This window comes from Ailuropoda melanoleuca, chromosome 4 (assembly GCF_002007445.2).
Source record: "Ailuropoda melanoleuca isolate Jingjing chromosome 4, ASM200744v2, whole genome shotgun sequence".
NCBI classification, from domain to species: domain Eukaryota; kingdom Metazoa; phylum Chordata; class Mammalia; order Carnivora; family Ursidae; genus Ailuropoda; species Ailuropoda melanoleuca.
The window spans coordinates 108,004,767-108,031,880 of NC_048221.1; the positions used below are offsets into that span (position 1 = coordinate 108,004,767).

A 27,114-nucleotide genomic window follows, 5' to 3' on the forward strand; every position below is an offset into this window, starting at 1 on the left:
TCAGATTCACTTAAAGGAGGGAAAAGTCCTTATAATTCTATGTAAAATAATTCAAACTAAACTAAAAGTCTCTACTAAAATTACCTGTTTATAAACACAAACTAAATTCTTCAAAACTACCCAAATTAGTATAATTAAAAATGAAAACTGTTTAAATAGGAAGATTATACTTACTGATTGACATTTTGCAATTCTAAATGTCTTGGTTGTCCACACCATAAACACTATAGAAGCTGAAACACACCAAAAAAGTCACCTTTGAAGGACCATGAAATACTGAAATAATTTATTATAATAAGAAAATTAAATAGCTCACCCAGTACGGCAAAGATCAGAGTATTTGTAAAGTGCCTGTATAAAGAAAACTTCACTGTGTTCTTTCTTAGCCTTAGAGTCTTCATAGTTTGTGCCAAACTTATAAATATGTGCAAAAAGTTAAGGAAAAACATTTTAAATGGTAATAAACAGTTTAAAAACAACATAAGAACCTACATTTCTAAAATTAGTACTGCTAAATATAGTTCCTGTAAAAACACAAAAAAATCTTATTTTAGCCAATATTATATGATCATGATACTGATTTGCTTTATAATTTACCATTGTCTGAACTAAATAAACTTTGAGGAAGATGAGCAAGAGGCCCTAGGATGTTCTCCTTCAAGGCCAAGCTCCCACAACACAGGGTAGAGCAGCATATACACTAAACTACGAGCCCCCTCAGGCCAGACGCTCTTACGGATCACATTATGACATGCCCTTAGGCTTGTGCTTTTGTCTCTGTTTCTTTCTTATTTTTTTTCTTCCCAGTCTACTCTATTATTATCCTCTGAATGACCATAATTAAGAAGTGAGGTCATCTATCAATTCCACTGTATAAACTGAAAAATGAAATACGTTAAATAAAACAAATCTGCACTTAGGTCAGGAGAGACTTCATTCAAAAGATTATTGCAACAGGCTTATTGTAATGGGGAGGCTGTTTCAACTCTAAGATCTGCAAGAGTCCCACAGGCCAGGCCAGACGGGGCTTTGTTTTTGTAGGAAGGGGTAAACAAGACTGGAAAGCAGGTGTGGGGAAGTGGATGGCATGACTGGACAGCTGCTCAGGAATGACTTTCCCTGAGGTGTGCAGATTCTTAAGAGGGGCCACTGAGGAGGGCTGTGGTGGACGAAAGCTCAGGGACCTAGGGAGGGAGGCTGCTCAGTCTGGGCCAGGCTGGTGTTCTGGCCAGGCTGATCAGTAGGTACACAGGTCTGTGTCTGGCCTTGTCACAGGTAACAAAGGGGCATCTGGGAGTCTCATGGACTTATGTCTCATGTAAGTCCTTTGTAGTAAGCCATTTCCCAGAACACAAAAGGGTGGCGGTTTTCTTAACCATGGCTATTTTCCAGGAGCACAGGGATCAGGTAAAGCTCAACACTGCCAAGTATGAAGAAGCAAAAACAGGCTTCTCCACTGACTCCTCGGCAGTGAAGCTGGGATTCAAGCCAGAGCTGTCTCTTCGTAAATGGGAGTTGCTTTCTCTGGAACACACCGCCAAGCTTTGTTCATGAACCGTGTGCTGAAAATAAGAGAATGGAGCAAAAGAATGGAAGCGGCAAATTCTATTTTATGCCTATTTTAAATTCCAAATACTTCATGAATCAGAAGCTTCATGGTAGTACTCAAATTACCAAAACTGCTATTCAGTCTTCCAAAATGACCAGTGAGTTGCAAAAGAAAATCAACTTCTAAAATAAGACAATTCAACCAATTAAGGCTACTGTTGGAATTTACAAAAATGCAAACATGCTGTATTCCTTCAACGTTATCAAGACAAATACTTTTTAAAAACTCTTGATTAAAATGAATTTTCTATGTTAAAGCTATGGTCACACCGAATAATTCAAAAGTATTTCTGAGAAGCCGAGGAATAAAGAGATCAAAAGTAAATTCAAAACTGCCAAAACCTCCACTTACCAAGACACTGTTAAATTTAAATAAAGCTGAAATCATTTCTCCCCTCGAAGGAAAGTGGTTTTGAAAGCAAACAGGCCCAGTCATCCTGAGGTGAGAAGCAACGTGAACGTGTTGCTGCAGTAGGAAAAGGATATCCACCAGCACAAGCCAGAATCAAGGAGAGAGAGAGGGAGACTGGCCAGAAGCACAAGATCAGAGTCATTGGCCTGCAGCAAAACAGCAAACAATTAAAACAAGCAGGAAAAAAGAGGAAGAGGGCTTCATGAGAAAAGCAATGGCTTTGAATCTTTCAAGTTATTTCTTCTTTTACTTGAGCACCAGATTCTTGCAGGAGACCTATGTTAGGTTCAACAAAGCAAAGGAAACAGGGTCATTACGCAAGCGCTCAGTTCTGTACGTACACACACCTGCTTCTTTTGCTTGTCATTTGTAATCATTTAAGACATGTACTCTTCCTGCATGGAAAACGCAGACTTTTCATTTCGGTAAAGAAAACTGCCAACTAGCCATCTAAAAGCAAACATAGGAAATTCACGTTCAAGCTGAAACGGATACTAAATTTTCTTTCTCTCACTATGAAACACTAACCAAAATAACTTTAATTTCTGGATTTCTTTATGACTTTTATTTCAAACATCTTTATTAAAAATATTAATCATTACGCAAATTAAATCTTTTGCCTTGTTTTCCTTATCTCCCCACTCCAATTTGGCTCATTATGTGTTGAAATGGACTAAAGTCAACGCTGTCCATGAAGGAGATAAGTTACCCTCATTCAAAACCAGATGGAATTGGGCCTTTAGAGCTGCTTGTCTTTGGAATTTTCTGCCAAGTTGCATTACTGTTTTTCCCAGTGAACTACCTTGTGGGTGGTTAAGAACAAAAAATCTTTGAAGTACATATCTGTAAATTACCAGGAAAAGAGATAACAGATTTTTTTTTTTAAAGATTTTATGTATTTATTTGACAGAGATAGAGACAGCCAGCGAGAGAGGGAACACAAGCAGGGGGAGTGGGAGAGGAAGAAGCAGGCTCATAGCAGAAAAGCCTGATGTGGGGCTCGATCCCATAACGCCGGGATCACGCCCTGAGCTGAAGGCAGACGCTTAACCGCTGTGCCACCCAGGCGCCCCGATAACACAGATTTTTTAAAATGCCATGTCTGTAGCTTAATTACTTGACTGAAGAACATACTAACTTATTAAAGGCTCCAAGCATATATAATTTTGGGGACAAGACAATTCCAAATTAAGCAGTTATCTTTAGCTCACTTTCTCAATGCACAACGACAGAAGGGAAGAAGTTAAGATCCGGAGCCAGCAATGCGGAGATGAACAGCTAGGTTCTGCCTATCCTGATGCCGCGTATATTCGTCCTGCCTGTCCCTCCTCAGGTCAGCTGAGCAACCCTAACAAGTGATGCAGCTGCAACAACCAGGAACCACAGGCCTGGGGGATGAGCGCTCATGGCCAGGGCACTGGTCATGGGCAGAACTGGGGAATGTCGTTCACCTTGTTAACAGAGCTCAATGTCTTTAAATGTGTTTTCATGTGAAAAATATAAAAATGACACTACATAAGATTAGTATCATTCTTGGAAAAGATATGATGTATTTAACTATATTTTTTTCAACAAACTTGGATTCTAAACTAGTAGCTCCAAACAGAAGTAGAACAGATTTTTAAGCAAGTTCGGTCAGAAACAACCCTTTAAATCAGGTGTTATTTCTTAACTAGATACTCCTCAGACAGTAGGGAATCCATGCATATAATTTTGGAGGTTTTTAAATGCTCCACTGCAGGCAAAACTTTGTGGGGTGTGTGTTTTTAATCTTGTGAAAAGAGGCTCCCCAGCTTTCATTCAACTTTCAAAGGCATTTTTGGTCCCAGTACCCAAGTGAGGCCAAGGACCACTGCTTTAGAGAGTAGGGATGGTAAATTAAATGGCTTTTTTCTTTTGTTTTTAACTTGGAACCATACTAAAAATTCACAAACAGGGAGTTTAAAGAGCAGACAGACTGGGTTTAGAAGAAACCACCCACAGGGGACTCAGAAAAGGCCATGCTTGTTAGCATGCCTGCAGAAAGGGGGGCTTCTTCGCAGAGGAGGAACACAGACAAACTCAAGACCTCTGGCCTTCCTGTGAGAGACAAAGATGAGCAAATGGAAAGAAATTGCAAGGAAACAAAAGAACGTTTAATTTTAAAAGCAAAAAGACAAGTATTGAAGACAGTGGAAACAAACAAACAAAACTTGGTAAAAATAAAATCTATCTAGAGAGAAGAGTTTCAAAGAGGATGTAAATGCAGAAGAAAGAGATAAAAATAATGTTCTGGGATATGCATAACAGTCATCCTGCTCTGACCAGGTCAGTGTCTTTAGCATTCCTCCCATTTCCACGAATGTATGTTAGAGGGCTCTGCCTCAGAGTTAAAAAGAATGGAATTTCCCACACTCCACTGGAGTCACTGAAGCAGTGGAGGGTCTTCAAGGATGGGATACCATGCCTCTAAAACTTCCCCTGCTGTAACATGGCTTGTGCCCCACCAGCGTCACTGAGCCTGCTCTCCTGCTGTCCCATTGTGACCTGTGGAATGACCAAAGCCAGGCGCACCTTGACAGTTCATCTCTCTGTAGTACTGGCCACTGCTGACCACCCCTCCTTACCAAAGCTTCACCCCAGGGCCAAAAATTTAAAAAAAGCTATGCATGTTAAAAACAAAAGAAAAAAGCCACGCATGTTTCTACCCCCTACTGGGCACCATCCTGGTCCTCTTCTCTCACTGGTCTACATGTTCTTGGGTCACTTCCATGGGCTGCAACCTTCTCTCACATGAAGATGACCTCCAACTTTCATCACCAGTTCCAATTCCAGACTAGGATTTCCAACTCTCTACTTAACACAAATGCCCTAGGCAGCTCACACTTCATCCATTATGGTCCCTTCCCTAAGTTCATTGCCTTGGGGATGGCAACACTGTCCCCAGACACCCAAATGAGACAGCAAGACCTCTCTGGAGCTCTCTCTTCTTTTCCCACCCACTTCTACTAAGTCTATCATCTGGAGTCTTTTTTTCCATTCTCTCTGCCTGATTTTTAACGCTCACCATCTCTTTTTTGGACTACTGCAAATGACTCTTTACCAGACTTCCTATCTCTAGACTCTAGACTCTCCTTTTCCAGGTCATTTTTATATTTTTATTTTTATAAGATTTTAAATAATTTCTACACCCAATGTGGGGTAAGGACTTGCAACCCTGAGATCAAGAGTTGCATGCTCTTGGGGTGCCTGGGTGGCTCAGTTGGTTAAGCATCTACCTTCGGCTCAGGTCGTGATCCCAGGGTCCTGGGATTGAGCCCCGCATCAGGCTCCCTGCTCAGTGGGGAGCCTGCTTCTCCCTCTGCCCCTCCCCCTGCTTGTGCGCACACACTCTCTCTCTCAAATAGATAAATAAAATCTTAAAAAAAAAAAAAAGAGTTGCACACTCTTTTGACTGAGCCAGCCAGGTGTCCCTTCCAGGTCATTTTTAAATGTCGTTCTTGAGTTCTTTCTAACAGATTTCATCATGCTACTCACCTGTGCGGCTCTGATTCCCCTTTCCTTTCTCCCTGCAGAAGGAACTTGACACTCTTGAGCACGTCATTCTATCCTTCCCTTCTGGCCCCATGTTCCATGACTCTCCCACATATGTCCACTTATAGGCAAGCTACTCTGGGACATTCTATCACTGCCCCCATATTTTCACGCTTCCAACTATCTGTTCCCATCAATTCTTCCCAGGATGCCTTTTCCCCAATTCTTTTCCCAGTTAATCCCATCTGTCCTTCTAGTCACAATTTAATGTCACCATCTCTGTGGAGTCGCTCCTGATTTTGGCACTAGAATTGCTTTCTCTTTCCTCTGTTTGCAGAGCACCTCTTTAAAATGGCAATTATTATTGCTATATTGCTCCTAGTTATGTGTTTGTCTTCCCTACCTGACTGTGAATTCCTTAAACGCAGGAACAATACCTTTTTCTTCTCTGCCTCCTCAGCATGGGGCATGCAGTGAGTACTTAAGTTTGCTGAAGTAACAGAAAAAAAAAAGATATTCTTTGTTTGGGGAACTGTTGCTTTTTCACCTTCAACTAAATTCCTATATTGAGGTAAAAAATAATGTATACCTACATTTCTTTCTATTATTATAAATACAAACTGAAAGTAATCTGGCTTTAATGATACAACAAACTACTTTAGGAACATGGTAAAGGATATGAACCATATAAAAATGGAGTCAATAACTGCCAAAATAATGTCACCAAAAATAACAGCTAAATGGTTAGAACCCTGAAAGATAAAAATAGGGGGAAAACCTGAATGTGAACGTTTCATTATAGAAATTACTATATGAAAAAGAAAAACAATTTAGCTCATCCCATCACTTTACAAAAGCCACATAACAATTTTATTCCTAATAAAACTGTGTCTAAGCACATGGAAATTTTTGTTTTGGCAGCAGCAGATGTTAGCTTGTTATCTACCTGTTCAATGACAATGTAAAATTGTATTATGGAACAGGAAATAAAACATGTCATGTCCCCAGCCCCACTTAGGTCAACCACTTCAATCTCTCCCCTCTCCACACCAAACCTACCGCCAGGGCCACTAATGAAATGGAATACTGATCTTTCCTACTATCTGTGATGGGACATGAAAAAAAAAAAAGGAAAGGAACTGTGGAAGGGTAAAAACAAAGCATAGTTGAGACATTTTAATCACAAGTTGACAGAAAATCATATCTAAAAGCTATATCTAAGATGTTGGCTATGTAAAATTTTAAAGAAATACAATATGTATACTATATAGTGGGATATTTATCTTTTTTCTTTCTAACAAAGACTAGTTCCTGTAAATTATATAAATGCAAAGCTCTTCACTAGTCTGTAAAAGTAAAATAAATGTACCCTTCAAAGAGTCAAAGATGAAAGAGTAGGTGTATCTCATATAGAATACAGATGTATTGAAAATAGAAAGAAGATGATTAAGGCTTTTAACAAACTGGACAAAGGACCTGCTTCAAGATCAAAATATGTGAAGTAAACTTAAATGGCAACATAAGATCATTCACTCTATGCAGTGATCTGATTTACACATCCAGTCCAAAAAGACATTTTGGGTAAAAATTACTAGGTTCTTTGAATCAAGCAAAATATAATAAGCTGCTTAATCACTCAGTCATCAACCATGTTAAGTAAAACCGAGACTTAGAGATCTAGGGGTTTTTCCAGATATAAATGTTCTGCCTCTTCTTAGAGAGTAAAGCAGTCCTGCCTACATTGCCCAAGTCATTTCCCCATGGACACTACCTTCTCAAGGTTCTTCCAAGAATGGAGTCTGCTGAATCCCCAAACACTTGGGTCCACAAGAGTCAGAGAATACTTATAACCAAATGAGACTTACGAGTAAGGAGATGTAATGTCTGCATGTGTGAAGGGTACAGTTAATTCTGTTCACTTCCACATGTTTAGACCAAGGGTTAAGGAAGAAATGAATGTGTTCAAGACTGTATAACAATAAAGACAAATGTTCTTTATAATGAATAACCACGAGCATTTTTGAGATGGAGCTAATTCCTGGGCTGACATCAAATGGTACCTTCATAATTGGTCATATTTTAAGAAGTGCTCTGTCTAGACTTTTACTACTTTTAGGAAGTATTTAAAAAGGGAAATATTCCATAGGGGGAAAAAAGCTCAAATTGGACCTTTTTCATAAATGTCCTCTCTTTAAAAATTCATCTCAGGAGATATAAAGTAAAAATCATATTTCAAAGCAACAACAAAAAGGGATGGAATGGAATTATGTGGTTTTTACCCCAATAACTCTCATCACGCCTTCAATAGCTGCGAAGATAAAGTAAAGAATCCCCAGTCCGACCACCCGGTGCATGACTGTTCCTAAACGGGGCCTAAAATGAGAAAGAGGAAACAGAAAAAAAAGAAAAAGAAAAAGCACTGGTAAGTAAAATGCTTCCAAATACAGTGGTCCCATTTCCAACATAGAGAAGTCATCTCTATGACAGGCTAATCAAATCAGCCTGTTCCACCCCTGGCCTCTGCTTCCTCGGTTTTAGGAAATAGCCTATTTCTGGGGCAGAAAGAGGCTCAGGAGAAACGGGCCTCCTTCTCTAGGACTATAAGCTGCACTGATGCCCACGAAACAACATGCTGAAGCCCCCCAGGTGCCAAAGGGTTAGCGTAACCAGGTACTCACTGCAACGGCTGGAAGAGTAGCCTGAGGAAACCTAGGAGGCTAAATGCCAACTTGTAAGTGTCACTGGCAGAAACAGCAACTTAATTCTTTCATGAACATTAATTAAAAACTGTTCTGGGAACTTTTGTTAGAGATAATCCACTGATTTTCTGACTTGGGCAGAAAAAGAATAGGAATATTAATTAGGAGACCAAATTCTATTCCCTTTCTTCTCTCAATGCCCCAAACAAAAGTGCTAACACACTGTAGTTTCCATTCTTTACATCAAAAAGAATTAAAATAACATTTTTGATTCTTTAAAAATATCAATGATTTGGGAAAATGCAAAGACTGTGATTTTTGTGATGAGTAATTTGAAAACAGAACTGAAATTTCACGAAATTTGCATATCATATAGCACAAACATTTCAGCTCAAAACTCTCTTGCCAGAGTAATTAGAAAAAAAACTGATTTTGGAAAAACACTTAATGTAGTCACTTTAAAACAAAATTTAACTAAAAATTAAACTCATATCCACAACTTATAGTTAAGACTCTATATCTGATTTAATTCATCTAAATTCTGACCATTACAGCCCCCTAACTGGAACCTTCCAACAGCCAGAACCGTGAGTGCTCTGAAGTTCGTAACTAGAACTGTGAGGTACAAGATTCCACACAAGGACTCTGTGTTCTGTATACTGTATTAACGCCAAAAACAAACAAACCCCCAACACCCTAAAAAAGCATTTGAGAAGGAATCTCAATAAATACCCAGCGGAAAAAAGGTTTCCTGGCCAAAATCTTGCTAATTACACCAATCTCAAGCTCACAAGCATACATGTGTGTATTCAGTGCATATTTACTGAGTGCCTACTATGTGCCAGGGAATGTGCTGGGGCCTTAAGAAGCAGCAGAACACAGGCACAGCTCCTACTCCATGGAAGTCACACCCAAGTGGGGGGAAGAGAGAAAACAAATCCTAACATATGCATCAAGTGGCACTAAAAAAGGGGTGAGGGTCAGGGTGACCAAGGGTGTGCACTGCACTGGGAATCCTGACAGCACTAGCCTCCCTGGGAGAGCATGGTGAGCAGAGACAAGAGTGAGGGAGCAAACCACGCCCGGGGGGGCGGGGAAGACGCATACAGGCAGTGGCCTTTACGGCACTATGAGGAAGTGTCTGTTGTGTTTAAGGAACAGCAACAGCAAGAAAGCCAGCAGGATGGAGCAGGGTGTTCTAAAGGGAGAGTGGCAGGAGGTGAGGTCAGCCATCTAAAAAACCACAGAAAGGAATTGGGTTTACTGAGTGAGATGAGCAGAAAAGTAATGAGATCTTAGTTATGTTTAAAGAGGATCATCTCGGCTATTGCTGTGTCTGAAAAGACTGACAGGAGACCAGGGTAGATGCAGGAAAGCAGTTAGGAGTGTAGTGAAGTCATCTAGGGAGAGAAGATGGTGTCTGGACCCAGGGTGGTGGCTGTGGGAGGGAGGGGCGGGATCGCTCTGGATGTGTCCTGATGTTAGAGCCAAGAAACTGGATGAGTGTGCCCCAGGGATGCGAGTCGCTGGATCAGAGGTCTGGGGCCTGAGCCTGGGGCACTTCAGTGCTGGAGCTCAGGAAGACAGAATCCAGCAGGGGTGCTGGGGAGGAGCAGCCAGGGCTCCAAGACTCAAGCTGCCACAGGGCCCGAGCACAAGGGCCGAGCAAGGCCATATGGTTTGGCAACAGAGGTCCAGGTGATTGACAAGAGTAGTCTCAATGGAGGAGTGGAGGCAAAACCTCACTAGGGTATGTTCAGAAGAAAATGAAGGAAGTTGAAGTGGCAAGTACAGACAACACATCTGAGAAATGATGCTGCACAGGGATGAAGAGGAAAGAAGGAGACGCAGAAGAGAGGGCCGGCTGGGATGGAGGGAGGTTTGCTTCGGAAGATGACCGAATGAACAGCATGCTGTGGCGGTGACGCTCCTCAGGAAAACTGATGACCCCGGAGGACACAGAGCTGGCTGCTGGAGCAGCTTCTTTGACACATGAGAGGTAAGGGGATCCAGAGCACGAGGGCAGGGGCAGGACTTGAGAATGTGCCTTTCAAGAGGAGGAAAACACTGTATGTGCTCCAGATTGGGGGGGGGGGATGGTACAGATTTGGTGGCAGGAGTGCACTGAACTCCCTTCTGATGGCTTCCATTTCCTCAGGGAGAAAAGAACCAAGATCGGATAAGACGGATGTGGGTAGGGAGTCTGAGACTGGAGGGGAGAGAAGGGGGTAAAATAGTCTTCTGGAGAGTGGAAAAGGGACAATCAATTGGCAAGAAGATGTAGAAACTGCCAGGGGCACTCAGGATTCACTTGAAGTTCTGGGTCATGAAGGGAAATGAGCCTGCACTATGGTCAGGAAGAGTCTGCTGCTCGGGTATGAGACTGAGGCGGACAGAAAGCTGGATTTATCGAGAGGCTGACAGAAAGGCAGAGGGCTTCAGGTGTACACGGACGTTCAGCACCCTACAGGATCGATGGAAAGTGGCAGGATCGAAAGGCCAGAGGCCACATTAGGGTCAAAGAATGAAATGGGCTAACCTATTAGAAAAAGTAAACGGGAAAAGAGAAGGTGACAGTTGAAAAGTCAATGCTTAACATTTGCAATGATAAAGAGGTACAGTTAAATACAATAATAAAGTCTAGAAAGTGGCAGTGGGAATCAGTAACTGAGGGGGGGGAACAGGTGAGACGAGCCGAGGTGGGGAGGTGAGATCAGGTTACTCACAAGATCACCCACATGGATACTGAAATCACAGGGAATTCTGACACATGAAGTGTTGAGAAAGACAGTGAAGCAAGTACTTGGAGAGTTAAGGGATGAAGAGAGAAATCTGGAACTTGAAAGGCAACTGCAATAAGAAGACAGAGCAGGTGATCAAGCCTGAAAGCTTGAGCTTCTGGGAATTGGAGAGTTTTAAAGAAGAAGGAAGAACAAAAAAAAGGGGCAGTGAGGATAAAGAGGACAAGCTCTTCCATGGTCACTCCCAGTGACTCATGGGCATGGGAGAGAAAAGATGGGGCCTGAGAGGGTCTGGAAGAAGTAGGGTCCTCACCGGACGGCCAGGTTTCAATGTGAAATCTGCTGACCTGGTGTTTAGTTCTCTCTCCCTTACAATACTCAAATACAATCGTAAAAGCAAAACTTGGGGCGCCTGGGTGGCTTAGTCGGTTGAGCGTCTGACTCTTGATCTCAGCTCAGGTCTTGATCTCGAGGTTATGAGTTGAAGCCCCACATTGGGCTCCACGCATGGAGCTCCATGCTCCAAAAAAAGTGTAACTATGTGTCTAGGAAAGAGAAAATGGTTTGAACTTTAAGAATCATTTAAAATTTTCCTATCCTTAAAGTTGATTACTCATTCATCTAACTATAAAAAGCCACTGGAATTCAAATTCAAGATCTTTATTTGAGGACAGCATAAAGTGGTCAGTACATGGAAATCCCATAAAAACAAGTCCTTGCAGGTATTTCCCTCTGGGTTTTGTATGATGATACTGAGAAGTGTCCAGTTTCACTGGTCACTTTAAAGGTCACCATAATGTAGATGGGAGGAATCACAAGACTGGAAGCTCGGTATCTTTCCAACACGCCAGTACTTACTTCACAATGCCGTAGCCCAAGCTCACAATGATCACAAGGAGGCGAGCCAATGTTCTCTTAACCGCAGATATCAACTCCGCAAATATCAATAAACCTTGGGCTGAGGGGAGAAAAGAAAATAATTCATTCTGTATACATCTAGAGGCCTGCTACCAAAATTCTAAATACGTATTGTCTGTAACCTCATTCGGACCCCAGATGAGTTAGCCATATTTACTTTAAAGGCCATCTAATCCAACCGATGTTTGAAAACCTCAGTGGAGAGGAATTTGTTACTCCTGGAGAATTCACCCCGTATTTGCTAGCTCTATGGGGCACAGCTTGCTTGCATCTATCTAAAAGCTGTCTCCCTCAATTTCCCTCTGTTCTTGTTCTTTCCCTTGAGACTACAAAGAACCATATCCCTCTTTCTGTCCTGAAATTATTTGAAAACCATAAGGTCCTCTAGAGTTTTCTTTTTTTCCAGGATGCCATCATCATTTATTCACTTATGGTCCTACTGTGTGGTTATAATAGGAAAAGACACACCATGATCACCGCTCTCATGAAGATTATATTCTGATTAGGAGAAGTGAATAGACAGAACACAGCGTGGTGAGCGCTAGAGGCAATATAGTATCTCCCAGGACTGTGGGAACCCAACCTAATCCACATCTGAAGGAGGTAACAGTGGGTTCTCAGAAGAAATAACATCTAAATCAGGATTTGAAGGCCTAGTAAAAATTAACTATTTGGGGGAAATAAAGGGAAAAGCAAAATTAATGATCCATGAAAAGGCATGGAGGAGAAAAGAGGAAAAGTAAAATATACTGCAAGAAGTCAAAGTTCAGTATGTCTGCAGCAGAGTGTAACAAGGGATGTCAAGAAAAGAGGCGGTGAGAGAGGCAGGGAAAATCATGTAGGGTTTTCAGGCCATGTTATGAGTCGGATTTTATGCTAAGGGCAGTGGGAAGTCAATGACAGTAAATGAGGGAGTAAAAAAGGAACTGGTAAACTACAGCCCACAGGCCAAATCTGGCCCTACATCTGCCTTTGTAAATAAAGTTTTATTGGAACACAGCCATGCCCGTTTGTTTACATGTTGACTATGGCTGCTTTTGTGCTACAATGGCAGTTGACTAGTTGAAACAGAGACTGATGGCCCACAAAGCCAAAATTTTTTATTATTTGGCTTTGCAAAAGAAGTTTGCTGACTCATGGAATAAAACTGACAGCTTTATTTTATCGAGATTGCTCTACTTGATGGCTTTGAAAGGAACCAGGCTACAGGCAAGGAAAATGCTGAGGAGGCTCTTCCAGAAATCCAGGTAAGAGATGATGAGAGCACAGTGCTGGCAGTGAAGATGGAGAAAACCAGAAAGACATTCAGAAAACAGTAGTAAGTCCATCTACTTATTCTTGTTTTCAGCTCACAATTCTCCAACTTATCCACAAGGAATCAAAGGAAAACTTGTCAAATGCCCTGTAGACAGATGTGGAACTAGAGGGAGAGGAAGAGGGTGGCAGGAAGATGGTGCCGAGGTTGACTGGCTCAGCCATCCAATGACAGGAATACCTGGAGGAGTATTAGATTTGGACTAGAGTGAGTCAAGTACAAGGGCGGGAAAGGTGAGTTCCTTTTCTGCCATACAGAGACTGAGAAGTCTGCAAGGCATTCAGAAGATGGTCAGACCAGCTACTAGGTCTGCAGCTCAGGACAGACATCTGGCCAGGCGGTTAAGCTTCAGGAGGAAAACAATGGATGAACTCTCCAAGACAGAGGAATGTGAAGAGGTTTAGGATGACAAATGGTTAAGGGTGGTGTGTTTTCAAATTCTTTCATGAGCTGCTCGGTCTGGACGAATTCCCTCTTGGAAGAAAGTGATTATACAACCTTCCTGGTACAGCTGGACCTGCAAAACAGGAATCTCAACGTCTTCACTGCTAGTCCTCCTGCTGTTACCTGAGGTTGTAGGAGCTGGTGGGAGGCAACCACTCTATAATTGCCTATGTTGAGTCTATTCTTCATCAGCTTCAACCTTTAAATCCTTTAAAAAAGTTTCCCATTTGTATTTTTGCAACTTGTACTTCAACCCCAAGTTCAAGGTCTTGCCTATTAAATTTTCACCTTTCCATTCAGGATATCAAAACTCTTTGATCCTTCAAATGACTCCAGGTGAGAAGGGTCCATCTAAAACTATTGTCTATACCCCCAGTATGAACAACTCTGCCAACGTCACATTGACCACAAAATTTTAGCAAATGCTCTCCACATATGCATAGGTCTGCAATGAATGTTAGTTGAATAATAAGGATAAACCAGCAACAAGGTCTGAAACCTGTGAGACAGAGGTCATTTAAAACCTTCTAATGCAGTGGTTCTCAATCCTAGATAAACACTAGAATCACATGGGAAGCTCTAAACAGACCCAATTCTTAGGCCTACGCCAATCAGAGTCTCTGGCACTGGTACTGTTCTAAAGTTCTTCAGTGATATTTATGTGCAGCCAGGGGTGAGAACAATTGCTCCAGACCAGTGCTATCCAACAGAAGTTTCTGGGATGATGGAAATGTTCTGCACCTATGCCGTCCAATAAAGTAATCACTGGCCACGTGTGGCTACTGACGCAGCTAGCACAACTGGGGAAGTGAATGGCTAATTTAATTTTACTTGAGCAGCCAGATGTGGTTTGTAGATACCACACTGGACAACACAGCTTTATACTGACAAGACTGATGGGCAGTTATGTGCACGAGCCCTTTAGACATGGCTGCATAGCCAGTTGTCAGCTCACATTTCTCCACCTTTCCACGAGAAACCACAGTAGTCAAATACCTTGAAGAAGTCCAGATATACTAAGTCAAGAAGCACAAAGGAAGTCAATCTGACATGATCTATTCTTAAGATCCCTGTTTTGGGTCCTAACAATCACCGTTTCCTGTCCCTGCAGTGTTTTTTCTAAAGTCTAACCTTCCAGAATCAGTGCTAAGCAAGACAGCCTGGGTTACGGACTTCCTTCCCACTTGGGAAAATCAGAAACAGTAGCAGCCATGTGGTCTTCTGGCACCTCTCGTTTTCACGGGACTCCTCGAAGACACTGACAGCAGCCTGCGGTTTCTCTTCCAAGGCTTTCTCGTGTCATCTCAGACAGAAGGCTTAAAGTCTCTCAGGATGGCAAGTGGCCTCTCATCCCTTCATGTTATCTTAGGCTGCTGTTCCTCACTGACATTCAGGCCACCCACCACCCTCCCTAGACAAGAGATGACCACCACTAAAAGCAAAGGAGCTCAACTCCCTTACTTGACATTCAAGAATGTTCTCCTCCCCAGCCATGAGCAGCAGCCTCACCCCTTCTTCACTATTTGGTTCAGAGTGCACACACACACACACACACACACACACACACATCACTAAAACCTCTCATAGTGAAATAAGATCTCTAATATGCCTCCCTGGATATGTCCTTTCTTTCTTCTCTTGAACATAACCTTTTATTTTGGAAAATTACAAACATAAAGAAAGCAGTATAGTCAACTCCCATGTACCCAATACTCAGCTTCAATAATTATCAACATTATGCCTAATCGGTTTCATCTGTATTCCAACTCACTCTTCTTTTTTTTCTGGAGTATTACAAAAATAAATAGCAGACATAACCACACCCTATGAAAATCTGTACAAAGGTCATTTTAACGGATCACTCAGAAGCACACTCCTGAGTGCTTTCAACGCTTTTGAGCTACCTCCCTTTCCAAAGATTCGGCAATGCAATTGTACTTTCACTTCTCTGGTCTTTTCACACACTACCTTCTAGAAATCTGGGGCATACATCGGAGATGCCCAACTTCCTGCCTTCCCCGTGTAAGCCGTGAGGGGCCTCCAATGGTCATGTGAAGTTCTCTGTGAGAGTGAGGAGACAGAGAACACCAGACGGCTTACAGGCACCATCCATCCCCGCACTACTGATTCTACTCCCTGGGGTCAAATGTTCCTTCTTTTTTTTGAGGGGGGGCGAGGAGAAAGGAGAAGAAAGAGTAAGGGGAAAACACAGAGAACTATGTTAAAAGGATTAGTAGCACCTAAAGTGCCCCTGCCTAGAACTTTTGTTGTTTTAAGTCAATCACTAGAATGGGAGTTTTCTTTTCCCCAGGAGGAAAGTGAAGGAAAGCAAGGGAACAGAAAATGAGGACAACACATCCACTAGCCTAGATCAGAGCCCCACTTTGACATTCCCTTCTTGGCTCTTGTCCTCTTCATCTCAAATGCGACTGTTCCCAAACCACTGTACAAAGGAGGCCTCCCACAGCTCTGCTCACAAATGCTAGGGGCCTCCTGGATCATACTGCATTTATGGAGAGAGTCACAGCTTACTTGATAGCCCAGTGCTGCTGATGTTTTGATATTCAGAATAAAAAACTGCTTTTTCAAGCATTCCCAGGAAAATAACAGCTGCAATCCAAAACTGAATTCTTAATATATCTTTCCAATAGCAGGCAGACCACATCAGCCAGAGTACGCCATATAAAATGTAAATGATGCACATCACCATGTAAAACTGTAGGAAAAAAAGCAGTTTTAGTCAGTTAAGGCTTGTGATCATTTGAAAATGGACATTTCTTCATTCAAGTATCTAATCTTTTATTTTCCTGTCACTCTGGGACCAGAAATGGAGGGTATGCCAAAGCATTAGCCACTAAGGGATACCACTACTGAGTTCTTTAAATTGTTAATGTTTCCAACTAGGATACAAAATTCATTCTTAAAAAAGGAAAAAATGATGAGAAATACTCACAATCATCAGAGGCCAATCTGATGCAGAAATATATCCATGAGGCCCAATCATAGAAAGAGAAACTGGTGAAGATGGGGATAAAGAAAATAAGAATTAAATGACCCATTAATCTTTTCCTGTATTTTTAAATGTAAGCTCATTTCCCAGAAGGCTCTAAGAACACAAACTGAGCTAACAAATGCTGAATTTTTACTTAGCACACACAAAGTATTGGATAATTACTAGTCATTGGCATGTGATCTCATCAAGATACCTTTACTTGTATACATGCCGTTGTCAAACCTGTGCCAAATCTGATCTTACGCAGACAGCAGAGCAGTACTGGCCTTTGACCGGCCCCATCCTGAGTCACTGACCTCACTGAGGACTCTGTCTTCTTTAATGTAATTTAGGATAAATTACCGGATTCAAGCATCTAGTTGGGGTTTTTGTCTAAGACAACAATAATAAACAGGGTGCCAAACACAGTACAAAACTTACAGGTCTCAGTAATTGCTTCAGTTACTAACTGGTGGGGTCTTAAAACTCCCTGCTGGAATCAAGGGAAAAGACACGATACCTGGGAAGGTGGGAGGAACGCACTAGCCTAGGTAGCAGAATGGCTCCAATGTCCCTGGCTCTCTTCTCTGGCCCATTATGTCATTTCTGGGAAGAGACCCTACTTCCCACTCTTCTAGAGCAGCCACCTCCACCAGCCTCCCCTGTGGTACACCAGTTCTGTGCCTCCTCTGAAGCAATGCCTATGTCAGCTCAGGACTTTCTCCCTCTTCACTGGACTGGGCAATGCCTGGCTTCACCTCTGTGTCCCTAGTGGATGAATTAGAGCAATTTGCAAATCCCCAGCACCCTCACATGCTCTTGGCTACTATTGGTCCAGCAGACACTCACTCTGGAAAATGACAGCCAAAGCAAATCTAAGATCTCTGAAAGCATTCATTCTCTTAAAAATTGCCTTTTGTAAGCCCACTCTTGCATTGGGCACTAGGAACCATATAGCTTAATGAGACACACAGGGCCTACCTTGGGGGCCTAGGGGGTGTGCAGGGAGCTCACAGACCCACAGAAACCACAGTTGGCAGATAGGCTACTTCTACTCCTAAGCTACAGACAGATGCTTTAAAATAAATTTAAACCCTTGGGGTGCCTGGGTGGCTCAGTCGTTAAGCATCTGCCTTCAGCTCAGGGCGTGATCCCAGCATTATGGGATCGAGCCCACATCAGGCTCCCCCACTGGGAGCCTGCTTCTTCCTCTCCTGCTTCCCCTGCTTGTGTTCCCTCTCTCGCTGGCTGTCTCTCTCTGTGCCAGGTAAATAAATAAAATCTTTAAAAAAAAATAAAAAATAAAATACAATAAATTTAAACCCTTGATGATGGCCATTTTCATGAGACAGAATATAATCTACTTCAAATACAATTAAAATGTTGCCTACTCATTTCTATATTAGAAAATTCTTTTTTAAATCTGAAAGGATGAAGAATTTTATATCCCACTATAGTTTGAAATTTTAAAAATTTACCTTAATTTTAAATTTCCAATCCATTAAAAAATAAGTATTACAGATAAGCATACAGTTTTAAGTCCCCCAGATAAACAGATTATTTATTTTTGTGATTAACAGAAATTAATTTTTGAAATTAATCTACATTCAGAAAATGTAGATTTGGGTCAACGACAAAAAAAACAAAATACAGTAAATGCAGACAGCAAACATGCATGCAGTTTAACTATACCATTCAAATTCCATCTTGCATCTGTTTTTTCCGTTTTAATAGAAACAATAAAGATATGAAACCCATCTCTCTGTGTTCTGGCTACAACATCCTGAAACGGGAAAAAAAAATACCCTTTATGTTATTTTTAAAAACTGCTGTATAAGCTATAGTTAAAAAATTGTTCACCACATTGTAAAACAACTTTTAGTAATTGAATTGGGTTACTTTTTACCGTTTTAAAACAATGAAAAGAAATGGTAGGCAGTGGAAGGATAGTGGACTATGGAAGGATTTCCCCCATTTCCCCCCCATGGTCCTCTCAGACCCAAAACAATGAAGGAAGAAAAAAGCTTTTTGTACTATTCAGTTTTTCCTCTTTTAATATTTTTAAAGGATCTCCCCCAAATGCTATCATTCTATGTTTTACTTAATAATACCATTCAAAGATTTTTTCTAATATTACTCTTCCCATATTTTACCCTAATATCAAGCATACACTTGTTAAATGTGGGTGTCTTTAAATTAAACTGGGGGAGTAAGAAGTCAGGTAACACTGTTAGAAAGACTATACAGATTCAGTACATAGGTTTAATTACTGAAATTCCTTAAGATCTATGTTACTAGCAATCCTGCTGGGAACGAAATTACCCACTGTAATGCCTAGAAATGCTCAATGCCCCACATAACTGGATCAAATTTTTCACATTCATCCTTCCAGAATATTTCCTATCCTTCCCTTTCATTTCCTACTCCTGGACCTGCAACAGAGTCTGTGCTCGTTTGTCCCAGCCACTCCAGAGTGGACTGCCTTTCCACTATGAAACTCCTCTTTAAGATCATTGAAAAACTTAAGGAACATGAAGAGTCAATGGCATAAAAGGAAATGTTAAGCCCTCCTAAACCCACCTTCAGTCCCTACACTCAACTGCTTCCAACCCTTTCCACCTCTTGGTCTTCTGACTTGTAGGAATTCCTCCAAATACCAAATTCTCTCTCCCCTGGTGCTATGTTCATGGTTTCTATTTCTTTACATCCTTAATGATGATCCAGACCAGCCCATTGTTACGCTAGGCATTTGAAAGAAAGGCTGCAAAGAAGTTAACCTTAAATTACAACTTCAAAGGAATTTTTAAACAAAGTCAGAAATAAGTATATACAAAATTCATATAGACACACGTAAAAAATATACTATTTGAAATAATGCTTCTTTTTTCTTCCCTGCTTCTAATCACCCTACTGAATATTGCTCTCCAAGTATCTGTCCATTGCAGGCTCTTTTCAGGCTTACCGGAATTTGTATACATTTGATTTAAAGACAAATAAAATGACTTACTGTTGATCTTTCCTGGTTTGAAACATTTCTGGTATTTATAATTAGTTCCTTATTCTGGAGAAAAAGAATAAAATAATTCCATTTTATATTGGTGCGTTTCTGTGGGGGAAAACTGCTTAAACAATTAAGAAAATGATTTGAAAAAAGTAAAGAATCAGAGAACACATCCCTTGTAGCCCAAACATGAGTAACAAAATCCTACTTCTGAAAAATTACTTTTTAAATCAGGATAGTGGTTACCTTGGTGGGGAAAGTATTAGGAACTAAAAGGTGGGGGGTGGGGGGTGGGGAGTTCTAGGTGCTAAAATATTTTGTCCTTGACCCGGATCTATATTGATGTGTTCGGGTTCTGAAAATTCATCAAGCCATATACCTCTGATACTTACACTTTATGTTTATTACACTTCAACACAAATTTTAAAAACACCTTTATTATTTTCACTGAAGACATTTTCATTTCAGAATTTACAGAATAAAAACGTAAGTTACAATGACCCATAGTCACAACCCATGGATGACTGCTGTTAACATTTCAGAATCAAATCTTCCAGGCTGGGAGGAAGTAAGTGCATAAGGGAGGAGAGAGTGTTCAAGTAGGTTAGATGCTGATAAGTCAAGTAAGCTGACAGACCTTTAGTACTGGAAACCCTGACTAGCTGTTCTGATGGAATGATGGGGGCAAAGGTCTCACTGGAGTACACAGAAGAGAGAATGACAGAGGAACTGACAGCAGACCAGGACAAGGTGATGAAAGGGTTCTTTTTTAAGGGTGTTTCTGTATAGGGTACAATGAAATGGAGTAGCGGTGCCAGGATCTTACTTGTTACGTACTATCACACATACAAAAGAACTACACCAGAAATTAACAAATTAAGCACCTTTCTTTATCAAAATACTGATGAAGTAGAATTTAAGTTACTACTCGTATTCACTGAGAGTAAAGTACATTCTATTTTGACATGGCAAGACAGATACTCACAGTCAGCGAGGGAAAAACCTGTAAGTCACTGTTGCAATCTAAGTTTTCATATTTTGTTGTCCAACATTCACCGTTCTTTAAATAATGGCCACAAACGTCTTCATCAACACTCAGATCCTGTGTTTGTGACAGCTCCTCCTGCCCAAGGTAAAATTCGATGTTATAATTTATCTCCAAACTTCTTATTCAAGAAGATAAATAAAACTTAGCGTATAAATGGTATCAAAGATTTATTCAGTTTGGAGCACTTGAAAACATGCAGAACAAAATACCAAAAAGAAAAATGTTTTGGATATCATTTTAAGTATGACAAGGTCATCATAACATGTTAGCCACTCCAAGGCGCTCAGATACAGTAACACATAATACAAGCATAACCTTAGAGGAAGAAAAGTGACTAAGGTATATTACCACAGGAAATGGTTCATGGAGAAATAAAAAATACTTTGTCCTGAGACTACTTTCATTTTATCCCATGTATAAAAAATTTTACTGAGAAAGAAAAGCGGCATTTAACTACAAGGAAAGCTAAACCAAAGACAGATTAATAAAACTAGGCTTCTAATGGTGGCTTCCAATCATCAAGAAAAGGACAAGTTGGCTTCTCCCGGCCAAACAGGAGACAATTTGAGCAAAATAAATAAAAAAACAGTAATAGATTATAACCCATGTAACAAAGTAAAAATCAATGCATCCATGCTGATGATTGCTCAGTTGCATAATTGACAGGTAAGATAAGAGGAAAAGAGAGAGCTCATCCTGATGGCAGAATGTTAACAAAGCAGAAGAAAAGACGGAATTAGAAAAATCACCAGTTAGCAATCATCAGAGCAGTAACTGATTCATTAGGCAAGAATCAAAAGATATTAAAACAAGCATTGATGAAAAATCAGGATATTCACATACAAATACAAAGTATTTCCTCACAAATTATTGTTAACAACAAAGAGAAAAGTAGTAACTTTATAGTGGAGAAGCCTGGTAGAAACTTCCTTAACCAACTGATCAAAGTTAGCATTACCAAAAATGGGACAAACCAGAACTCTCCAGTTGCTTGCCAAAAACATAACCTGAACCAAATCATGAGGAAATATCAGAAATATTGGAATTGAGGGACATTTTATAAAAACAAATGGCTGTACGCCCCAAATATATCAATGTCAGGAAAGACAGAAAAAAAAAGCTGCAGAAATGCAGTGTGATCTTGGATCAGGAAAACAACAATAAAAAACTGCTATGTTTGCGGGACATTGGCAAAACTTTAATAAGATCTGTTTGTTAGGGGTGCCTGGGTGGCTCAGTTGGTTAAGCATCTGCCTTTGGCTCAGGTCATGATCCCAGGACCCTGGGACCCTGGGATCAAGTCCCACATTGGGCTCCATGCTCAGCAGGGAGACTGCTTCTCCCTTGGCCTGCTGCTCCCCTTGCTTGTTCTTGCTCTCTGTCTCTCACAAATAAATAAATAAAATCTTAAAAAAAAAAAAAGTGTCTACTAGATAACAGTTTTGTATCAATGTTAAATTTCCTCAATTTTATCACTGTACTGTGTAATCTAAGTGAATATCTTTGTTCTTAAGAAACACACACTGAAGTATTTAGCATGAAGGGGCAAAATTATTTGGGGATAAAGTCACAAAGGCAGTATTTGAGGAAAATGGCACCTTTCATCCCATATGGAAAGGTAATACAGATAAGAATATGGAAACCCACGCATCATTCAAGCTAGGAGCCCACAGGAAATGGCTGTGAGCAACTATCAGAACTGTCAAAATACACACTTTGCTGAGGGACGTGGGACCCCAGTGGACACCCCAGGGGCAAGAGAAAGCCTAGCGCCTGACCTTTTTCCTCCTCTCACATGCTCCCTCTCCTTTCCCTGGGGGTCTCCTTTCCTCTCCTCACCTCTCTGAGATCTGCTTCTACTCACTAAAGCTACTTGGCCTCCCTAAAGTCCTAGGTGCCCTATAACTAATTTTTTGAATGAAGTAAAACTTTTACATTTCTTCCTTAAACTACATTGATTTTTATTTGTATGTGACCCACAACCCCTTTATTGATGGTTCCTACATGTCTGACTTAAATATTTATTAACATTTTTCATAAGACAAAAGGAAACTAAAAGATGTTTCCTTCCCAGGAATGCATATACTTTGATATAATTAAAGCATTTCCTGCCTGTAAATCTGTGGTACTTTTAAAACTACAATCTATATTTCTGGCCTCCTCACCTGATGAGCTAATAAATCTTTATACTCATAATTTTTCCTTCATAGCTTTTTATACATTAAAAATTTGCATTTTACTTACCTCCAGCTTAGAATATTCATTTTGACAGGTATAATGGTTCAAATACCANCTGATGAGCTAATAAATCTTTATACTCATAATTTTTCCTTCATAGCTTTTTATACATTAAAAATTTGCATTTTACTTACCTCCAGCTTAGAATATTCATTTTGACAGGTATAATGGTTCAAATACCACTCTATGGTAAACTTCACAGGCCCAGAGCAACTGAATGACTTGACTGTTTAGAAAAAGAAAGTCTCATTTTATAGTCATCATATATATACTCCAACATAAGCTTAAGGTTTTGAGAATGCAATTTAAAATAGGCTACTTTAATGAAACTGTGAATAAAATATTACCTAATTTCTCCCAAAAGTCACTGCAAAATGAGATAAATTCATTAAATTATTATAATTAACCAAAAGTTGCTATATTACTATTCATTTAATCTCTGTATTAAATCTAGAGTTAAAAATCAACTGAGTAGCCAAATATGTTGTCACTGCTTACTCTAAAGTCACTCTAAACTGTTCTCTTCACTGACTTATTCATTCAGAAAATACTGAGTGAGCATCCCTTGTGTGTCAGAAAGAGACATAATGGTAAACTAAAACAATCCCTGTCCTTGATATAAGAGGTACTGGAGAGAGGAGGGTTAACAATTAAACAGGCACCTTTGATAGAGTTAGGGTCTGAGAACAGGGGGTCAAGGGGAGCCCTGGGCAGGGCACCTAACATAGTCTAGAAGAGCATGAAGAAGGAGTACCAATAGGCTTACTAGAGGAGAAGGCCTTTAACGTGAAGAGCAGGAATTAGCTAGGTGATGAGGAGAGTGGAATAGTATATGCAGACGTCCATGACCCTCTGAAAATAGTTTGCTATGGTCAGAACACAGATTAGGGAAAGGGGGAAGAGCTGAAGCTGGGTAAAAGTGCTGGAGAAAAGTCATAAGGGGTACTATGCTCTGCTAAGGAGTATTCCTTTATTTTGAATATTACAAAGCACTACTATATGTTTCAGGTAGGAGGGTAACATGATTAGACAGACTGAAAAGGATTAAGTCTAGAATTAGAAAAAGCTCTTTTGGGAGTGTTATCACAACATGGCAGTTGGCTTCCCCTTGAGTAGGTCATCAGAGAGAGAGAGAGAGCAAAGAAGAAGCCACAGTATCTTTGATGACTTAGTTTCAGAAGTGATATGCCATTAGTTCTGTCACATTCTCTTGGTCAGACCAACCTTGATATAATATGGTAGGGGACTACATAAAGTCATGAAAACCAGGAGGCAGGGATCACTGTGAGCCATCTTGAAGACTGGTAACCAGAGGGAACCCAACCTGAAGCTAAGACTGGTAGAATTTCTGGAGGAGAACACCCCAGAGTTGGGAGCTGCCTAGAGAAAAAGTAAATGAAATCTGGACAGGGATATCATTGAACCTGTCTGCATAGCACCCAGCCCCTGCATAGAAAGAAGTCCATTGATTCTCAGAGGTTACACAGGGCTGGGAATTAGCTGAGTTTCCACTAACCAGAGAGGAAAGGCCTCATTAAATATACCAAGCACTGGGGAGAAATGTAGCAGGGTCACACCTTAGAAGTGGTGCTAAGTTAGCCCTAAAGTAAAGCTACTCCACATCCACCCTAAAAGAAATTAAACATAAAATTGGAAAGGATCAAACTGACCCAAAAGAAACTCCTGTCTGCCAGAACAAAATTGTTAAAGCAATACAATATATTTTAGCACTTAAGAATGTAACATTCATGGGGCACCTGAGTGGCTTAGTCAGTTAAAGATCTGCCTTGAGCTCAGGTCACGATACCAGATTACAGAGATTAAGCCCCTCGTCAGGCTCCCTGCTCAATGGGGAGTCTACTTCTCCCTCCCCCCCCACTTGTGCTCTCTCACTCTTTCAAATAAATAAACAAAATCTTAAAAAAAAAAAAAAGAACGTAACATTCATGACTTCCACCATCCAAACAAAAGCTAGATATAAAAAGCAGAAAAAATTGATTCATAATCATGACAGATTAGTCATTATGACAAAGGTGGAAATGATAAAGATGATTAGCAGAGAAGAATATTAAAACAGCTATTATAAATATTTTCCATATGCTCAATGATGTAAAGGAAAATATGAAAATACTGAGGAGGGAAAGAAGATATTTGAAAAAAGGAACCAAACTTCTAGAGATTAAAAAAATACAATATTCAAGTAAAAAATTCACTGTATGAGATTAATAGAGATTAAATGAAATTAAATACTGGGCAAGAAAAGATCACTGAACTTGAAGACAAAGCAATAGAAAGATCCAAAATGAAGCACAGAAAGAGACTGAAAAAAATTAACAAAGCCTTAGTGACCTGTGAGGCAATATCAAGCGGTCTAACATAAGGGCAAATGGACTCCCAGAAGGGAAGGACAGAGAAGTGGAGACAGCATCTAAATCCACGATCAATGTAAGAGATGAGATTTTTTTCAGCGTAGTTATATAGTTGTTCCAGCATCATTTATTGAAAAGACTACCTTCTCTCTAAAGAACTACCTTCGCACCTTTACTGAAAATCAATTGACTTTACAACATGTGGGTTTATTTCTGTGCTCTCTGATCTGTCTCATTGTTCTGTATGTCTACCTTTACACCAATACCACACTGTTAGGATTACTGTACCTTTACATTAAGTTTTGAAATCAGATAGAAGTCTTTCAACTTTGTTCTTTTTTAAAAATTGCTTTGGCTAATCTAGGTTTGTTATTTGTATATAAATTTTAGAAATAGCTATTCAATTTCTACATTAAAGTCAGCTTGGATTTTGACAGAGATTAACTGAATTTATAGAACAATCTGGGGAAAACTGACAGTATAATGTTATAGATTTTTCATAGATGCCTTTACCAGCTTGAGGAAGTCTTCTTCTATTTCTAGTTTTAGAATTCTAAGAGTTTTTATGGGTGTTGTGTTTTTTCCAAATGCTTTTCTGTACATAATTGAGACAATTATATAGTGTATTTCTTTTATTCTGTTTATACAGTGAATTACACTGAGAGATTTTCGGCAGTGATTCCACAAGCCTGCATCATGAACGGGGTAGCAAAAGAGGGGTCACCTATATGAAAGCCAGATGCCTGATCCACCACGCGGCATGGACACATATCCAAGGGACTAATTCTTAGCTTTCCAGGCACTAAAATCTGGTTCTGTGAGAACACAGAGCCTCAGTCTCACTCCTTCACCGCACCACTAGTAACAGTAAAGTGGTTGTGTAATGATTAACTCTCTCCCTTCAGCATGCCTTCCTGGATACCCAAAGGGGATGAAGGTTACCCGGTGAGTATGGCCCCAGAACGAGGCAGCGCAGAAGGATGCTGCATCTACACCTGCCAGTGACATGTCATAACTGCAGTCATAGTTCAAGAACACTTCTCTCCCATCGGTGCTGCTAGACCTCTGCTTTAACCTGACTAAACACTGTATTTTTTTATGCTTTTGCTTTTAACTCCCTTCTGAGGCCTCATTCTTTCCTTAGGTATGTTAATACCACTGTCTTGAGTGTGGTCTACTCTTAGCTGATTGCAAACACTACATATTGATTTTTTAAAACAAATTATGTGTTTCACTGGTACATATCACTTTTTTCCTCCATTTAACTTTTTTTGTCTGCATCTCCTAAACCTTACCTGTCTAGACACTGAGATTTGAATTCATTAAAGCAAACAGATGCCAAATTTTTTTCCTCACTTACTTTGGACTTCAATTTCTTCTTACCAAGCTCTTATCACCACTGACGATCTATGATATCAACGAGCTGCTTTGAACCATCTCTGCTTTCTAGCTCATAGTTGGCCAACTTCCCTCACCAAAGACCCACATATGACAGAATCACCCAATAAATGATTTGAACACGATGTGATAGAGAAAAGGGGCATGGCTTTGGACTCCCAGGAAGCCAATTTAATCTACCCAACAAAAAAACTACTCCTTTTATCCCAAAACTTTAACCCTGGCAACCAACTTACCTAGTCAAGTTACTGGAAACACTGAGAGGAATTAGACTACAGTAAATATGATTTGCTGCAAACCCATTAAAAATATTAAAAACCTCAAGATCTATGACTTGGTAGTTCTTACACACCAGTATTTAAAATCCTAATTAAAATGTTAGTGTCTAGGGGTGCCTGGGTGGCTCGGCCTTTGGCTT

The 27,114-nt window shown here is 40.3% G+C and overlaps 1 protein-coding gene across 6 annotated transcripts in view; it reads right to left on the reverse strand.

The window, feature by feature from the left end:
- TMEM87B (transmembrane protein 87B) overlaps positions 1-27,114 on the reverse strand; it is a 50,375-nt gene that overhangs the window by 15,785 nt on the left and 7,476 nt on the right. For 5 of the 6 annotated variants that reach the window (XR_004625013.1, XR_004625012.1, XM_034659526.1 and 2 more), the window contains exons 3-13: positions 23,064-23,155; positions 20,629-20,766; positions 19,650-19,703; positions 18,335-18,425; positions 16,604-16,665; positions 16,183-16,366; positions 11,832-11,931; positions 7,813-7,906; positions 6,214-6,285; positions 317-425; positions 175-233 (exon numbers count right to left, since the gene is read on the reverse strand). Coding sequence is in view for 4 of the 6 variants with exons in the window: in XM_034659526.1 (XP_034515417.1) it covers positions 175-233; positions 317-425; positions 6,214-6,285; positions 7,813-7,906; positions 11,832-11,931; positions 16,183-16,366; positions 16,604-16,665; positions 18,335-18,425; positions 19,650-19,703; positions 20,629-20,766; positions 23,064-23,155 (1,055 nt within the window). In the remaining 2 variants the exon portion in view is untranslated. Of the gene's footprint in view, positions 1-174; positions 234-316; positions 426-2,094; positions 2,167-6,213; positions 6,286-7,812; positions 7,907-11,831; positions 11,932-16,182; positions 16,367-16,603; positions 16,666-18,334; positions 18,426-19,649; positions 19,704-20,628; positions 20,767-23,063; positions 23,156-27,114 lie in introns of all 6 variants that reach the window. The other variant, XM_034659527.1, reaches the window with a different exon arrangement.